The sequence below is a fragment of the Polistes dominula genome, unplaced genomic scaffold (genome assembly GCF_049000335.1).
Source record: "Polistes dominula isolate Pdom_NZ unplaced genomic scaffold, Pdom_raw_medaka contig_33, whole genome shotgun sequence".
NCBI lineage: Eukaryota > Metazoa > Arthropoda > Insecta > Hymenoptera > Vespidae > Polistes > Polistes dominula.
Window position 1 is genome coordinate 2,296,874 of NW_028300998.1, and position 18,715 is coordinate 2,315,588.

General features: G+C 31.6%; 2 protein-coding genes and 1 long non-coding RNA gene across 11 annotated transcripts in view; 2 read left to right on the forward strand and 1 right to left on the reverse strand.

Annotated features, from left to right (window-relative positions):
* The window catches only part of LOC107064596 (apoptosis-resistant E3 ubiquitin protein ligase 1), a 20,939-nt gene continuing 2,224 nt past the window's right edge, over positions 1-18,715 (forward strand). Inside the window, exons 1-16 of one of the 9 annotated variants that reach the window (XM_089173582.1) lie at positions 3,455-4,009; positions 4,106-4,176; positions 11,943-12,311; positions 14,877-15,033; positions 15,156-15,361; positions 15,537-15,736; positions 15,816-16,053; positions 16,147-16,316; positions 16,385-16,568; positions 16,672-16,883; positions 17,036-17,302; positions 17,411-17,486; positions 17,564-17,859; positions 17,939-18,064; positions 18,126-18,314; positions 18,392-18,654. In XM_089173582.1, coding sequence (XP_089029708.1) covers positions 12,197-12,311; positions 14,877-15,033; positions 15,156-15,361; positions 15,537-15,736; positions 15,816-16,053; positions 16,147-16,316; positions 16,385-16,568; positions 16,672-16,883; positions 17,036-17,302; positions 17,411-17,486; positions 17,564-17,859; positions 17,939-18,064; positions 18,126-18,314; positions 18,392-18,654 — 2,699 coding nt within the window. In that variant the 5' untranslated portion in view covers positions 3,455-4,009; positions 4,106-4,176; positions 11,943-12,196. Of the gene's footprint in view, positions 152-505; positions 715-3,454; positions 4,177-11,900; positions 12,312-14,876; positions 15,034-15,155; positions 15,362-15,536; positions 15,737-15,815; positions 16,054-16,146; positions 16,317-16,384; positions 16,569-16,671; positions 16,884-17,035; positions 17,303-17,410; positions 17,487-17,563; positions 17,860-17,938; positions 18,065-18,125; positions 18,315-18,391; positions 18,655-18,715 lie in introns of those variants that run through there. The other 8 variants (XM_089173583.1, XM_015317436.2, XM_015317431.2 and 5 more) reach the window with 8 other exon arrangements.
* On the forward strand, positions 4,323-6,399 carry LOC149032217 (uncharacterized). Its single transcript, XR_016176935.1, has 2 exons — positions 4,323-4,639; positions 5,076-6,399. It is a non-coding gene; the product is annotated as an uncharacterized LOC149032217 (long non-coding RNA).
* On the reverse strand, positions 12,591-14,864 carry LOC107064598 (uncharacterized). Its single transcript, XM_015317449.2, has 3 exons — positions 14,474-14,864; positions 13,614-14,098; positions 12,591-13,380 (listed from the first exon to the last, which is right to left on the reverse strand). Exons 1-3 carry the CDS (start codon positions 14,559-14,561, stop codon positions 13,030-13,032), a joined length of 924 nt encoding a protein of 307 aa, XP_015172935.1. The 5' UTR covers positions 14,562-14,864; the 3' UTR covers positions 12,591-13,029.

Genomic DNA, 18,715 nt, shown 5'->3' on the forward strand with positions numbered 1-18,715 from the left:
CTCCCACCTATCGCTCCATCTACAGATATATACAGAGAGACATAATTTTCGTTCTATCCTTCACTTCATGCGTCGTAAGTTTTTAAAAGAGCGCGAGTACGGATCTGTCTATTGCGTTGTGCGTAACGTTGACAAGTTACATAAAAATGTGGTGAGTTGATTGGAATTCATTTTTTGCCATTTTTACGAAGCAACTGTACTTTGTTTACAAACATCATATCAAACATAACCTACGATTTTTGACACATGACCTGTTGACGATCGGTCAATTGCCGGGATTTTAGCATAATCGATAAAATTATACATATATGCACGTGTATATACATATGTATATTAAACTTGTGTCCAATTATGTCATATTTTTCAATATACATACATTGCATACATCATTGAGCAAATTTTCTTTGCTTTACTTGCTGAGAATAATTGTTTGCAAAGGGATGTCATATAGTATTACATATGAGCTAGTTTCAATCAAGCAATACGTACAATTTTTAATCTTTAGGATTTCCTTGTAAAGATGCACTCTTCATACCATGGCACGATGGTCGACAGTATTGTCGGGGGTATTTCTTGCCCTTTCTATGATCCTCTCACTGGGCAAACTTCTGATGCTAGCCGCTGGAAATGGAAGCAACGGAGATCTCACAGAAGCAGATCAATGGCTTGCTGAGATTGGGTTTAAGCAGTATCGTCCTCTGTTTAGAAAGAAAGGTTTGTATCTTCTTTCTTCGATATCTTTTTTTGTTTTTATCATCATTTTACTTAGACACTTAACAAATTGATTTATTATAACATCTCTAGGAAGACTAATAAAATACTCATTTCAATTTCATTAACTGTGTTAAATTCTACTCTTAAAACCTATTGTCTATAAATAATACAAATAAAAAATAATAAATGACTTAGATCACTTGCCTTCGCTAATTATTTTCTAACATGCAAAACATTATATAAATCAAGAGCGAATAACATAATTTTGTTCTTATTCTAAATCACATTTTCTGATATTAACAGAACATTTTTAAAGAATACTTCATGTGATAATAAAATGACATTTTTACTATATGATACAGTGTTCTTATCTTATTGTTGAATTCATGTTTTAAAGATAAAAACAGAATATTACGTATCCAATTGAGTCACACAGTACGACTAGCTCTGAAAAACAAATTATTATAAATTATAATGTAGAAAACGACGTAGAAGCTTTTTAGTTTCTGTTTTGCACGTAGGTAAATAAATTCTTGCATAAACGATCATCGAACGAAAGAATTTGAAATGAACAGAAACAGAAATGATTTTTCAAATACTTTTTTATTATTGAATAGAACAAATATAACAATGTTATATGAAATTATAATATAGATCTACCTAACGATAGATGCAAAGAAATAAACGATTATATGAGTGAGATAAATATGAAAAAAAATAGAAAACAAAGATAAAGAGTCGCGTCATCTTGGAAGAAGGGGAGGGGCTTCAATATTTTCGAGCAAGCTCGATTGAGAGGATTCGCAAGACACGCTGATTTTGCTTTGCTCGCATCCTGGCCCAGTTGGCTCGCTGATAAGGGACTTGAAGCGCTTGCGCGGCCCAGGCCTTTAGACAACCAACCCTTTCTTCTTCTTCCCCACCTCCTCCTCTTTCTCTTCAACGGAGTGCACCTTGCACCTCGTTTCGGGGCTAGGAGGAAGGAACGGATTCGGAGTTTCCAGCTACAGCAATGTCACTGCGCGATGCTCACACTCGGGGGTGGGAGAGAACCCTCGTTCTCTCTCTCTCTCTCTCTCTTTCGGTCTTTTGTGTATGTTCGTGGCTGACCCCGAGTGCGCCCAGTACCACTTCAAAGCATTCATATAGACTAATTTCTGTAGAAATTGACGAAGAAAATGTCTACCTCTCTCTTATTTGTGTTTAACAATGAACATCCGTTCAACATCTTCCTTCTCTTCTTTTTCTTTTCAGTAAGAAAAGAAAAAGAAATCTATTCTTTACATGAACTTATGCTTTGTAATGATATACGTCTAACGTAATTAATACGATACGATAAAGGAATAGTACAAATTGAAATAAAAAATAGATTTCTTTCTTTGAGAATAATATAGGCAATCTTTATTCATTAACGATTATCTTCATTTAAATAAATCAATGGTATAATATTCTTGTTATAAAGGCATATCGTTGCCTATCACGTTTAAGTATCTAGTTGAATGTCGCTCGATAAGCATTAACATTTCACGAAACAGATATTTTCGTGCGGTTTCCCTTTTTACTTTTCAATTGTAGAAGGTTGTTAGGTGTCACCAAGTATAGCTCTTCTTTTGTTGGTTGACTAATAACTAGAGAACTGTTTCTATGTGTGCTACTCATCGCGTGTGCCAAACAAATTGAGCTACAACGAACTATGCTTTAGTTAGTATAACGACCACTCCAATCGTTCAATTATGTTCTATCATTAAGTATTATCGAGATTGACGTTATCTTATATATGTACATGTGTATCGTGGAAATCGATCGAGCTTACAAATTAAAAATAATAAACGAATTTATGAAATATTTATTTCGTATTAAAAATTTAATATGAAAGAAATGTACAAAATAATAGTCGTCATTAAATAAATATGAAAAAGAACGAACGAATATGCCTTAATGAACGTCCGGTATTTTGGTACCTTATACCATTTCTTTCTTAACCCGTCTTTTCAGAAATGTCAAATGTCATTTGACAAAAGACTTTACATTTTTTTTCGAGAGAGATATAATACGAAAGAAAGAAAAAAAATTATAAATAACGAAAAAGTTTCTATATTACTTGGACTTTGATATTAAATAGATACCAGTATTAACCCTTTACATTGTGAGATTAACTGACAGTCTGGCATGATAACATTATTTTAAACTTTATGTGACAACTTCAATTAATAAAACAAATTAATATGAAGAACATTGAAAGTATATAAATATCAGAAAAAAATGGACAATTAATTATAATACAAAGAGGTTATAATATCCTTCGTAATGCAATTTATCATAGTATTTAAAAAAAAAAGTCATCTTACGCGTGAAGAAATATAAAACAATTCGAATATATAAACAAAAATAACAATAAATTGTATTAGGATAAAAAGGAAAATACGAAAAGAACGAGTAGCAGTAAGTAACGTATGTGATTTGAAAAGTAAAATAGGAATTTAATAGAGTATCAAATAGATAAAAAGAGAGAAATTTCGGCGATTACTTGGGACATCGATAAAAAATACGATAGAATATAAGACGACGCGCGTAAAGCGTTTAAAGATCGAAGGTGTCGGGAAGGACGCACGTTTAAGAAGGTCGAATCAGAGTGGGGATGAAAGAGTAGTGAAGGAGTGGTGGATGATGGTTGGTTCGCAGGAGGACGTAGTGGTGGTGGTGGTGGAGGAGGAGGGGGGGGGGAGTGCGGAGACGCGTCTCGCGAGGGTGCAGTAGTCGTGAAGCGCGAGGCCACGCGAGCCGATCACCTTAAACTCGCGTGCGTGTCCGGCTAAAATATGCGCGCGGCCAGAGGGCGCGTCCTTGTCGACGGGGAAACCGCGAAGCGCGAGCCTCCTTCTTGGAACCTTTGACACACGCCGTTACCGCGAGTAGTCGCGAACGATCCTTAGTAGACGCGCCGTGTCGTGTCCCTAAGTAGAAAAGCTTCGCTTTTTATTCGACTTTTATCCTTCCCAACCCTTTCTTTCTTTCTTACCTTTCATCTTATATTTGTGTTCTCTATTTTTTGTTTGTTTGTTTCTTACCTTACCTTTCCTTTTTCTTTTCTTTTCATTGATATTTTTTTCTTCTCCTTCTCCTTCTTCTTCTTCTGTTTATTCTTATTTCTTTGATTCTAGCTGCTAATCAACCCATTCCGCGCTAAAATCTCGAATAGTAGACAACAATTTACTCCAGTTAACGTCGTTCGTGATTTTCTTCCTTTAACGATCCTTCTTGTCGTCATTGTCGTTGATCGTTATTTATTAAACTCGTAAGATTACTTCCTTTCTTCCGCTTCTTCTTCTTCTTCTGCTTCTTCTACCTCTTGTTATTCTTTTTATTTTACTTCGATTTTCTGCATATAAAGTCGATCACCCCCTTCCGTTAAGACGATCTTCTCCAACAGGCACGACTAAACATAAGTAATAGTTCGAAATCGTAAGTGACAATTCTCTTCGACTTTGTTGTTATTTTCCTTTACTTTTATCGACATATCGATCGATATCATTTTTTCTCCATTGTTTTTTCCTTTTTCTTTTTCTACAAAAAGCTTTTTGTTTTTCGAGTACTTAAAACGGTAAGAGAGAAGAACTTTGTTTTCATCTTTCTTCGATATGTTTTCTTAGATTAAATTAGTTATATATATATATATATATATATTAGTCTCTCGGTATAGAATTCTTGTTCTTCTTTACGAATGGAAAATTATTATGACATTTTTCTTTGATAAATTTTTATTCATTTATTTATTTTTTTTTTCCCCCGTTAACACATGACAAAATATAGCGAGACAAAATTGGTTTAAATATATGAAACGCAAACTTCTTTGAATATTTCAATTTCCCCAAAGGAAAAGTCGTGAAAAAGAAAGCTAGAAAAATAATCCAATCAAATTGGCTACGTAAGATGAAAAGTTAAACTCAAAAATAATTCTACCTGCGATATTTCGCAAGATTGAATTAGTAAAAATATACAAGAAATTTCTCTAGTAGTACAAAATATTGAAAAAAAAAAAAAACAAAAAATATTGAATACACGTGTATTTAACATTAACAAGAGATTCAATGTCTTTTTAATATTAAATACACATGTATTCAATATTTTTCAATATTTTGTTCTAACTCGGGTTCCTTCGACTTTCGTCAAAAATTATGTAATAGTCTAAACCTATATATATACTTAAATATAATTTAAATCGAAAGTTTTGACGAATTCTCGTTAACATTGACGTGTTCAAACACAAATGAAAAAACTATTCTTTCAAAAAATGTACTTTTATCCTTACGAAATGATTCTCTAACGATTACTCTTATTTGCATTTTTAATCAAACGTAAAGTTAGCATGAACGACAAGTGAATTCGAAAGTTCATTATCTTGAGAAGGGTTGTATTACGACTTTTTTCGTGTACGAAGAGAAATAGCAAGAGAAAAAGAGAGAGAGAGAGAGAGAGAAAATGAGTGAGTTGACGTCACAACGATTTCAACCCCCCACCTTCCATTCTACTACAAGTAATGATACGATCTCGTACGTGCACGCTATTCGAGATTTCTGAAAGTCGTGGATCCTTCAGAGAAAGAGAGAGAAAAAAAACATAGATTAAGAGAGAGAGAGAGAGAGAGAAGGAAAGAGTGTAAGAGAGAGAGACAGCACCAGTGTGTCCTGCATTGCGGAGATTTACTTGTACTACTCAAGCATGAACACAAAAGTACTATCTTCGCGCATTTTACAAGTATCACCAGTTTACAACAATTTCTTTTTCTTTTCGCACACTATAGTTCAATTTATTATATCCTTTAATCGTTGCTTTTTTAATTAAAAAAAAAAAAAAATAATAATAATAATAAAAGAAAGTTTCTCTCTTGAGATACAAAATCGTATTTTTCGAATTTCATTTACTTTGGATCGTAAAAACATTCTATTTAGCGATTGGCAAGCTCGAATATATAGGCGTCTTTGAAAAATAACAATGCATCTCAATGTCTAGATCAGGTTTATGGGTTTTTACGACAAAGTTACTTACTACGACTATTGCAATTTTATTTCTAAATCGATCATCGTGTCCTAAACTTCAACGTGAAATGAAATATGTATATGTATACGTTGACTACTGTTACTTGTATACTAAACTGTGAATAACGTGCTGTCAGGATGAAATGTTTCGATCTTTTAGGGTGGTATCGTCATTTTACTATTGTCATGTTTTATCAGGATATATATATATATATGTATATATATATAGCAGTATAAATGTCTCTATATTTTCTTTTCACACGGTCAACGTGAAAATTGTATCAAAAGCTTTAGAAAGGAAGAGAACATAATAAAAAAAAAAGTTCAAGACGTAGATTAACGTACGACTAAACGAAAATCGATTGAAAACACGCCATTGCGACGAACAAGTCATATATATTCGTGAATACTGAATTGAATTATTTTTTTTCTCTTTTTTTGTTTTTTTTTTTGGGGGGGGGGGGTTCTCTTTCACTTTCAATTTTAAAAAATGTCGTCGAGTAAACGTTCTCTTATCATCTTCAGTATGTTAGGTACGGGAATATTATTCATAGAGATAAAGAAAACAAATGACAGAAAAGACATATATATTTCTACCAAGTGGATAAACTAATTTCCTCCCTCTTTTGATAAAACGAGAGTCCTTTTTTACGCGAAACTTTGAGTGCAACTTGAAACACGCGCTTGAAGCACTTCCACGATACCATACTTTAATAAACTTTGAAGAAAATTTGGAACTTTCAGATCGTTTCGTCAAACTTTATTCCTTTTTGTCAATTTTTTTTTTTGGTCAATATTTTTGATTTTTTGTTTTCTTCGTTTTTCGAACAAGAGCTTATTGTTAGATCCTTTCGTAGAAATTTTCAAAAAATTATTTCGATTCTCGTTTGATAAATTGATAAGTAAATATTCATTAATTAATAAATAATAATAATAATTATTATTATTATTATAATATATTATTATACTAGGGGTGCCCCGCCATACGTTGCTGTGGCTTATAATCAGTCTGATACACACGTCTTTAAGTCAACGAATTACCTTATATCGCCATCTGTTAGAATCTTATCGAACTAACAGAGATAATCATGACTCTTTGTTAATAAACAAATAATATTGCGATTATAAATTAAGATATAAATTATCCTATCTTTCAAGTTGAATGAAACTGCACATAGTGTGCAAAATTTGATTAAAATCGGTTCAGTAGTTTAGGAGTCCATTGCGGACAAACAACGTGACAATTAAATTATATATATTAAGATTATTATATATATATATTATAATTATATTATTATTTATAATTATTATTTATTAATTTATTTATTAATTGTGTAAACGAAAAATAAAAAGCAAAAAAAAACAAAAATAAAAAAGAATAAATAAACGCGTTAAATGTTATTATGTACGTGCAATTAGATTTATCGTTGTCGTCGATCTTAATTAACTTCTTGAATATAAAGCTGTCGAAAGAGAAAGGTGACAACCAGAAAACAAGAAAATAAAGGACGCGACGACTTTACCGAAAGTTTATTCGAAGGTAAACGGAGTCAGAGACGATCGTACTCGTGCGAAAAGAAAACGCGCAAAAAGGTGAAGGTCGGTGAAAAGGGGATCGATTATTTTATCTTTATCAACTATCACCTTGCTTACACGCGAACTTCGACCAATCGATTTTGTAGCTTAAGTCAAATAGTTGATATGTTTTATTGTTCAACATTGAAACGATGATCCTTGCAATCATTTGATCGATGTAATATTTTTTATTGAAGTGAAAACTTCTTTAGAATCAGGGTGATTTGAAAATCGTGAAACGGATGAACGTAAAACGAAAGAACGTGAAACCGATGAAACAAAAATAATTAATTAATTAATAAAATTCAATATATAATTTAATTCTATATTATTTAATTAATTAATTAATTAATTAAATTCTGTATATACAAAATTCAGTGTCACAATATGTTTGTCCACTAATAATTCCGAAACTATTCAACTTATCTTAATGAAATTTGCTTTTATTTCACGTGATTTTTTCCAACTTAACACATAGCACAATTTTTATCACGATTTTTGTTTAATTATTATTATTTTTTATTACTAATTTAAAGATTTTTATTTAGAGATTATCTAGGTTCTGTAAGATTCTTTCAATAGATGGCACTGTATTACAATTCAATTATTTCGATATATTCACGTCTCAAAGCTTGGTTTTCTTTGAAGGTTTCACTTTTACCATGTGTGATCTGCACACAACTGTTTTCTTTAATATTTTTGTTTTTTAATTGAAAAAAAAAGAGTAATCTTTCGTGATCATTTTATTTAACTTGATATCTTTTTCATTAGTATTCTGATTAAATGATCCGTAAACGAATATCGATGAAAATCAATCTAAAGTCTATTTGAAAGCGTTTCATTAAAAGTTCAATTCTACTAGAGCGAAAAGAGAATTGTTAATGAAAACGAATTTCAATGCCGGATGGCTGTTCTGTTTATACGTTGAACCGATTAGACAACGATTAGAATGATTAGAGGGACAAATGTAATAACGTTGCGTATATGTGAGTTACGTCTGTAATTTCCTTGCAATATAGATAATTTCCAATTCCATTCGAGAACTAAGTAAACGTTAGAGATATTTTAAACGAGAACAATTATTGGATTATTTGAAATATTTAATGATATCATTTTATGATACGATTTAAAATATTAAAAACTTGTTCTTTCTCACTTCATATATCAATAATTTCACAATTTTATTTGACAATTAATTAAACTTAAGCGATATTTTAAACGATTAATTATCAAATTATTTTTAATATTCATAAGATAAAATCTTATATATATATATATATATATATATATATATATATATATATATATATATATATAATACGAGTTTTTAAATTTAAAAAAATCCTTCTTTCTCTTTTTTTACACACATACATACACATACTTTGATAGCTGGTCAAACGAAGCTGACGAGAAAAAATCCTCTAATTAAGTTCGTTAAGAACAATGTGTATGTATTCTCAATAGTACCTGGAATGTTAAGAGAAAAAAAAAACAGAAAAAAGAAAGAAGTTTTAATTAGTACAACGAACAATTCTATCTTTTGTCTATCTTAGACAATATATGCGAACTTTAGTTTAAATCCTTCAAGTGCCTCGTAACGCCCACGCGATGCATGCATACGGTGTGCTAATGTGCTATACCAAAAACTAGAAATAAAAAGTATTCGGGAAAAGAGGCAATTCCAAAGTTACCCTGGAAAAAAAAAGGAAAACAAGAAGAAAAAAAATGGAAAAAGAGAGATAGAAAGAATTTTTTTTTTTTTTTCTTTTTTTCAACTCTCTCGCAAACGCGCGTACCTATTGTTGAGTAAAGTTTTTAATAATAGCATTCACAATACTTGGTTTTACAAATAAGCTAGAAAAAAAAGAAGAAAAAATGCAACAAGAGATAAAGTGAGAGAAAACAATTTTTTTTTTTTTTTTTTCAAATTATTTTTACAAATATCATTACGAAAGAAATGAATATATACATCGTATATATATATATATATATATATATATATATATATGCGTTCTATAAATAAAATATTATATATGGACTAATGTTAAAATACAAGATAAAATATTCGAATATTCCAAACACGTGCGACCTCTGTGATGTCTCTCAACAAAATTCATATTTTAAATGTTTTGTTTACAATTTGAGAGATCTATACGACAGTATATATTTGCATAAATACATATATATATATATATATGTATAAACAAATAAAAAATGTTGACTTCTTTCGTTGACAAATATAAACATTAATCTATTATAATGATTCAGTTAAAAAAAAAAATGAACATATTTACATGTTGCATGTTCTATTGTATGCAAAATTCAGTCATATGAACACTTTTAGTCTTTCAATTAAGTCGTATCATGAAGATGTTATTATAGTTCGTTTCGAAGGATGGACTAAAAGAATAAATGAAAGAATAAAAGATATTTAAACAATGGAAATTGAATTTGATAATCCTGACCCGGTATCGCGTGCAGCAAGTGCAAGCAAGCAAGTGCAAGCAAGCAGAGATGGAAAACAGCGAATCGATCTGGCCTACCTTCATAACACCTACTACTCTCTCATGCATAATCATGAGTATGTGTGACATACATATGCCCCGGTTTTACTCCTGGTTCTCCTCTTTCTCTTAACGCCAAAAGGATCGTTAGCACGAAGTAATACCAACGAAGAAGGATATCTGTTTAAAAAGGTCAAGGGTCCGACATGAATTTTTTCCCCCTACGCTTGTAATGAATGTGATATCGTTTTTGCCTCGGTATTTAAAAAATAAATAAATAAATAAATAAATTAAATCAAATAAAAGAAATTAACATTTTTCAAAAACGTTTAACACAAGAAACGGTGACGCGTTAACTCGTTGATGTTATGGAAAAAAAGAACAAAAAAAAATAAACGTAGAAAATTATTAATTACCTTAATAGCGCAAAATATTGACAAATATTGAATACATGTGTATGTAAAAGAGATTAAATGTCTTTTTAATATTATATATACACATGTATTCAATATTTTTCAATATTTTGTGTTACTAGGATAAATAGTGAATATTCAAATGGAAAATAACGCAAAGTATTTAACGTTAACTTTTATTTTATAATTAAATTTCATTAAATATTGCTTGTTTTTTCTAAAAAAAAAAAAAAGAGATTAAAGAATCGATTTTTCCCGATCGTTATTTTAACGAGGCAACGATTCTAATTAGAATCATCGAAACTTATGAAGAATCGTTATTGTTTCAAATGAAAATGTCGAGTGTTGAACGTATGAAGGAACAGATATCTGTCTCTTGATGCTTTAGAAACGACGTTTTTAACGATACGTAAAAAAGGGTAGAGAAGTACAGGGGGAAAAAAAATCATAGATATGGCGACCCTGATTTGACCTCGAGTGGACTCTCGACCCCTTTTTTTTAGGTATCCTTATTTCATAGCATCCTATTACTGCTTTTGACAAATCGTTGCTACCTATCTCCAATCATGCGTGTCTCGTTGACCTTTTTTTTTTTTTTTTTACTTCTTCTTTTTTCGTACAAATGAATCAAATCCAATGAACTCGATAAATTATGAATACTATTATAAAATACCCGTTAAAACGCTCCTCAATAATTTATTAGAAATAAATTGCATTATCGTATTTCGGTTACAAGTGAGAATGAAGAAAAAGCTCTGTAAAAATGTACGAACTAATTTCTCTCGTGAATTATCGATTTTTCTTTCCATTGTATATGCTCGTATAACTGCAATTTTGTAGTGCATTTGTCATACGATTAATGCGATTTAAATTTATTACTTTTAATTCTGCACCCATGTGCACTCCCTCTCTCAACAACAACAAATCCAGTTTACCTTTCGTTTATAGTTACAATTGGAATATACAATATATGTATATGTATACGTAAATATCAGGTGTTTTGTTTTAAACGATATAACCAAATATCTTCAATCCTATTGATTTTATATAAAAAAAAAAAAAGTATATCAAATAAAAGTTACTAGATTTTGAAATCTAATATTTATTATAGTTATTTTATAAAAAGCTTTGTTATATCGAGATACGGAAGTAATAATATTTTTGTTTTTTCATGAAAATCGATAGTTTCAGTTCAACAATAGTTATAGAGAATATCAATACGAATTCAAACGCCCTTTTACAATGTAATTTTTCATCGATATTTCATCGAGTTATGGATAAACTTTAACAATGTTTATCAAAATACATTGTCACAGTTAAAGTATGTTACGTTTGCAGTTACAGTATAGTAGTATCATTGTAAATGTATTGTATAGTATGTAATATATCATCATAACTGTAACAGGAACATGCAACATATAATTTAAAATGAATCACCTGGTAGAGTTTAATGCAATGGGTTACATTTATTCATAAAAATGATAAACACGTTATGTACTTGCTTGAACGTTAAATATATAATAACAGAAAATCTATTCATTTTTCTAATACAATGAACATAATTCACAATCGGGTGTCTCTACTCTCGCTATATTTTCTAATCAATAAATAAATATATAATATTTTCTTGTTATTTTCAATAATTTTCCATTCGTTAGAATCAAAACTTTACGTGTATAGAATGATTTATATAATGATAGAAGTGGTGTAACTTGAGACAAATAAGAAACGTATATCGTTGAATCAGAAAGGAAGAACGTGAAAAACTTTGGCGATAAAACAATCAAAAGATACTTTTTCTCTCTCCCCCGCGCCCCAAAAAAAAAAAGATGACCGCGAAATCCAACGAACAACGGCATTGCGGACAAAATACATCTTATTATTGTTAGTCGGATAAAGAGACAAAAGTTTATATAAAAAGGGAAATAATAAGTGATCGCCGAAGGAAGGAATTATGCCGGACAAAAATCCAAACTGTCGAGATGGACAACGCGAAAACAAAGACTTATTTGTCGACGAGATATCGTCGATCGGCATGTCACTGCGGCCCAGCGGCAGCGCCTCATCCGGTGAGTCGACATCGATCGATTTTTTTTATATTATTTACGATATTTCTATTCTCATGTCTGTTCATGTCTCTTCATGTCTCTTTTTCTCTTCCTCAAGATTTCAAAATTCTTCGACGTATATTTTTTGAAATAAATGATAGATAGAACTGTCTATTCGTATTTTCCCATTTCCTATCGTTCGACAGTTTGATCAAACAAAATGTCATCGTGGCCTCCCCTCTTCAATACCACTATCCTTTTACTGTGAATGATAATATTTACTTTTTTTCTATACATATATATATTTTTAGGAAAAGATCAACCAAATTTATTCTTTTTTTTGATGACACAACAATTCAAAAAACTTAAAGCGAATGATCGCGTAAGTATACTTTACATAATAGAACATCAAGTGATATTTCTTAAAGTACACGTGGCAAGGATTTCTATCAATAAAGTTCTACTTCTATTACAATGATTAATTCTACGAATATAAGATAGCTTTATCTCGAAAGTTTTTCATAGAAGAATATTAATACTACGATAATGTCTAATAAGATCGGTAAATGGTACAACATCATTTGTCTTGTTCTTTTCAAGGACAGAGTATAAATTTATTATCCTGTAATAGAGACAGGCAAATGACGTTCGAATAATATTATTAATTACACTTTGAAAATTCGAGTTATCATAATGAAAAAAAAAAAATAAACTGAAAAAAAAAATCGAAATAAAATCATCAAACGCTCGATTTTAATTCTCTAAGCTGTAAAAGTAAATTTTTAATAAATCCACCATTTGTAGCAGAATATGTCAATGATTTATGTCCACCGGTGACCAAACATTTCGTAAGATCTTTTCTTGCTTGTGAACACTGTTGCGGTATCGAGGGTGAATCGGGTAACGTCCAAACTGTCCGTAATTGATTGAAAAGATTCAAAATGACGCATTCCACCATTTGTTCGTTCTTATCCCCTAAAGGAATGGAATCGTCCACGGCACAGAGCCAAAGTACGTTGTCCAGCCAGAATTCTGGACCACGCGGATCGATCTTGTAATTAATACCGTGATCTCGTAGCCACAGAGTTAGCTGAAACATTCAAATATATATATATATATAACATTTTTCGATTGATTGCTTCCTAAAGAATAAAAGAACAAAATAATGTTGAAAATGTTGAAAAATAGAGAAAGAGAGAGAGAGAGAGAGAGAGAGAGAGAAAATAAAAAAAAATAAAAAGGTAGGTACGTAAATTGGAAAATGTCGAAGAATTGGCAGTTTGACAAGTCTGATCATGTGGAAAGTACTCCGTTTCGGTTTACCTTAGCGCGACATTCGAAGGTCAACGGATTACCCTGGAAACGTAATTTGTCGAGACTTCTCAATGGTTGAAGAACATTATTTTCCAAACATCCGAGTCGATTTTCACTAAGATCGAGTCTACGAAGATTCGATAATGCCATGAAGGCTAGCGGTTGGATTGTCTTTATCTGATTATAAGAGAAATCCAACTGTTGCAAAGAACTCAGTTCTCGGAACCAACGATCCTTCACTTGGCTAATGTTATTACTCGAAAGACTGAGTTTTTGGATATAAGTCAAACCACGGAAAGCATCGTCGTCGATGTCCTTGATGTTACAGTATTGCAAGTTCAGAGCCACCAGAGTATTGGCGTATCTTATAAATGTATCTTTTGGGAGTTGACGTATATCCGAATGAATGATCAAGATCGCAGCTACTACGTTATTTCCTTGATCCAGTGCTTTTGATAGACTTTCGTTTGTACACTTCACTCGATTCCCAAATCCTTTATGTTGTCAAAATAATAATTATTATTAGTTTATACAACGTACATAAATTATTATTATTATTATCATAAAAAAAGATAGAGAAGATTGTAGATACGAGATTTTTATACTTAATATTATTTCATTGTAGATTTTATTCAGAACTCGCGTTTCAATGAATCGAATACAAAATAGGAACTGATTCGATAATAAATGAAAACGTGATACAAATGTAAACGTTCGCAATTGGTATAACTAAATTTCAACAAGTGACGATACGCGATACAATTTAGAAATTATGTTAATAAGACTATTGCGCCTTAAAAGCATCGACGAATATAAAAGAATATTTTGCTTATATAATTGTATTAGAAACTTCATAACGATCATCTCACCTTCTTCATAATTGTTAACGGTACACTTTGCTAATGCTATCACCATTAAATTAAAAGTATAAAATAATACAAAGAATATTCGATTCATTTTGTACAATTTTCAATTTCGCTCTTCTTTAAATGATCACTTAACTATAAATGAAACAGAAATGCTCGTTTAGGATGGACGAAACCTTCAACGTCGAAATTATCTATTTCAACGTTTTCCGCTTTGTGATATTATTTTATCTCTGAAACAATTGTTACATAAATACAGCATTCTGATTCCTAACACTGTTTTGAATAAAATGATTCGTTTAAAAATAAAAATGAGAAAAATAACTATTATTTGTTTGATACTATCTCTTAATTTAAAGATACGGAATAAATTGATTTTCAATCGAACTTGGTTCAATGTCATTAGGTATCTCGACCCTCGCCAGCTGTGGTGAAGTCGACGCGCTACCCGAGCTTCCGGCACAGGATGAAGAACGTTTGCAACGTGCAGCACGTTTGTTGCAACAGCGGCTTGTGTTGCGTCAATGGTTGGCAGATCATGGCTTACATAGCTATTATCAAAAGTAAGCAGATTTTGTGGAATTATTTCTTATCAAAATAGCAAATTATTATTTAATTCGATATGATAAAAATTGATAAAAATAAATCAATATAAATTTTACAATACCAATCTCTGTCTCATCAGGCTAATGCAAATGGATGTTATGTCTCTCGAAGACGTATATTGGGTAGAGGACACTGCGGCACAAGCCACGCTTGGCAAGGACCTACAACGATGGATTCAGGCCAGACAGGCGTTACCTACTTCGAAACGAGATTTAGAAACTTTGAAAGCAGATCTATGGAGTGCCGTTGTAAAAAACAGTCAACACCAAGACGCTTGGACATGGGGTATATTTGATTAAACGTTATATCTTTTGCATTGTTTATCATTGATGATCATACTTCCTGCTTTTGTTATCTCATCAACATTAATATGAATCATCTAAATCTTTATAATCTGTCTCATTGTTATTGTTTTTTTATCTACTCTTTATCATTATCCTTATCTTCGAACATTCTTCAGGTGGAATGTTAGTAGTATCCGTGTCAGTAGCTGGTTTAGTTACTTTAGCTGCTATGACACAACCAGCATTAGCACCAGAAGCTAAGCACTCCCTTTTGCAATATGTTACTGGAAAATATTTATTACCGAGCAACTGTCGTGTCCATTTTGAGTGGGAAGAACCACAACTTGTAGGAGAAACAATGACTTTTACTGTAAAGGTAAACAAAAGATGCAATAAGTTGTTTTGCGTTGTTCCTTCGAAAAACAACATTCTTTTCTAAATATTATCTTCTTTAGTTCTATCAACGAAATGGTCAACCATATCCGATCTGCGACAAAGATAATCTCATTGTGGAAGTGACAGAAGGCTCGCGGAGAGTAGCTACTCTAATAGAATTAGGAGGTACCGATCCTTTAGCTGCAAATACTGCAGTAGTGAAGTTCACCGTCCGCCATGCTGGACAATACAAAATAGCTGTACTTATTGGATCATGTCACGTTCATGGGAGTCCATTTCTTAAAAATTTTCTGCCTGGTAAAAACATAATTGTATTTACAAAATGATCGATGTTCAAATTGATTTCTTCTTTTATTTTGATTTTCATTTTTTTTTTTCATTCCTCTATAGGACCTCCAGATCCAAATAAAACCGTTTTCGTACGTCAAAGTTCTACGGTCGTTTGTACAGCTGGTATTGCACATTCAATGACAATAGAACCACGAGACGAATATAATAACTTATGCGTATTTGGCCCTGGCGATAAACCCACTAAAGGATACGATGTCAATATTATTCAGGCAAGTGAAAATATTATTGATATTCGTTGGATTATTAAGAGATGATATTTATTAGAATATTTTAACAGCAGATAGGTAATCCTGCGGAAAAAGGATCGGTTATAGATTACTCAATTCATCTTGACTACGATTCTCCAAATCAGAGAGTTCGATTGAAAGTTAGTTTTCCGAAAGGTGGTTGTTATCATGCGACCGTTAGTCTCGCAGGATTACAATTACATAATGGAGACTTCGACATTATCGTTCTGGAAAGTATGTCAAATTATATTATTTTATGATTATATATGCATTTTTTGTATGTTTATATTATTTTTTATTCTTATTTGTTTTTGTTTTGCTTTTTTTTTTTTTTTAGGTTCCGTTGCAAGAATGGTTCACAGTAATGTTGCTTCCAAAGATCCAGATACATGCTACGTTGCTAAATTATTAGGTATGCAAGGTGAAAGATTCTCTAAGCCAAAAAAGGTCTTTTGTTATATATCACCAAAGCAATTAACGATCAAGGAATATTTGTTAAAGTTCATTCCTAAAAGACTCGTTACTTTTAGATTATGTCCTTCAACTAAGGTAAGTTTTTAAACGCCGGTAAACATTATATTATATATGCCGACAATTATGAATCAATATTTGTAAATTAATATAATGTAATTGAAAAAAATTTATTTTATGATTCATTTTATCATCAAAATGAATTGCAGCATATGATTGTTGTTTTTCAGTTTCATTTTGACTGTACGAACAATCAACACGAGGGATATCATTCGTTTTCGATAGACGACGGATGTCAGCCACCTGTCGAATTAATTTCTTTATATCGTGACATAATAGCCGCTACCTTTACATTGTTTCTTCTTAAAAATATCGGCGGTAGCGAAACCTTCGCCGATAAGCAAGATTTTTTTTATCACGAAGTTCGAAAACATCACCAGAAATATTATCACGAGAAGCTATCGATGAAAGTACAACGAGACAAACTTTTAGAGTCGGTAATTGCAAAAATTCTTTCAAACCATTCTTATTACATACATTTTCTATAGATAAATATATATATTTTTTTATTATGGTGGGATTGCATTCTATTATTTTATTTTTAGTCGATGAAAGCTACAAAAGGATTTTCAGTTAGCGATTGGTGTAGAAACTTTGAGATAACGTTTCAAGGCGAACAAGGTAACAATCAATAAATATCAGAAATGTATAGAAATATTGTAACTTAATATTGTTCACATCGCTATTGTAAAATGTAGGAGTTGACTGGGGTGGAGTACGCCGTGAATGGTTCGAATTGATATGCGCGGCACTATTTGATCCAGGAAATGGATTGTTTGCATCATTTGGTGAATCTCAGCAAGCTTTAGTACATCCTAACAGTAAACGGCCTGCTCATCTTAAATTAAAACACTACGAATTCGCTGGTCGCATAGTCGGCAAATGTTTATACGAATCGGCACTTGGTGGATCGTATCGACAATTGGTACGAGCAAGATTTACAAGATCTTTTCTTGCACAAATTATAGGTCTTAGAGTGCATTATAAGGTAAAGGTATCTGTACAAATTTAAAACTGTTTAAATTGCTTGGAAAAATTCCATTACTCTCGTTGTTCAACGATTCGTTTTGTAGTATTTCGAACAAGATGACCCGGATTTATACTTGAGTAAAGTGAAATACATCCTAGAGAATGACGTGGAAGAAATGGAATTGTATTTTGTTGAAGAGGAATATGATAAGGATGGTCAATTATTAAAAGTGAGTTAGGAACTTCAATTCATATCTAATCAATGCAACTCATCTTTCTTTATTCTTCTAGGTAGCAGAATTAATTCCTGGTGGTAGTAAAATACGCGTTACCAATGAAACGAAACTTCGATATTTAGATGCATTAGCGCAGCACAGACTCGCTAGTTCAATTCGTAATGAAGTAGATCACTTTCTACGTGGCCTCAACGAACTCATTCCAGACAACTTATTAGGCATATTCGATGAAAATGAATTAGAAGTACGGATCAATACATTATATATACCAATGTAATTTAATATTGTACATATTCTATAAAATAAAATTTGTTTATACAGTTGTTGTTATGTGGGACCGGTGAATATAATGTAGCAGATTTACGAGCACATCACATAGCTAATGGAAGTTCTCCAGAATTTCTACGTGTCCTCGATTGGTTTTGGACAGCAGTAAGTAATTTTACGCGAGAAGAAATGGCACGATTACTTCAGTTTACTACCGGTTGTTCCCAATTACCACCTGGCGGATTTCAACAACTCAGCCCACGTTTTCAAATAACAGCAGCACCGACATTTGCCAATTTACCGACAGCTCATACGTGGTATGTACTATGAAAATAAAATTCATTTTACAATTAACTAAACAAACAATCTATATATATA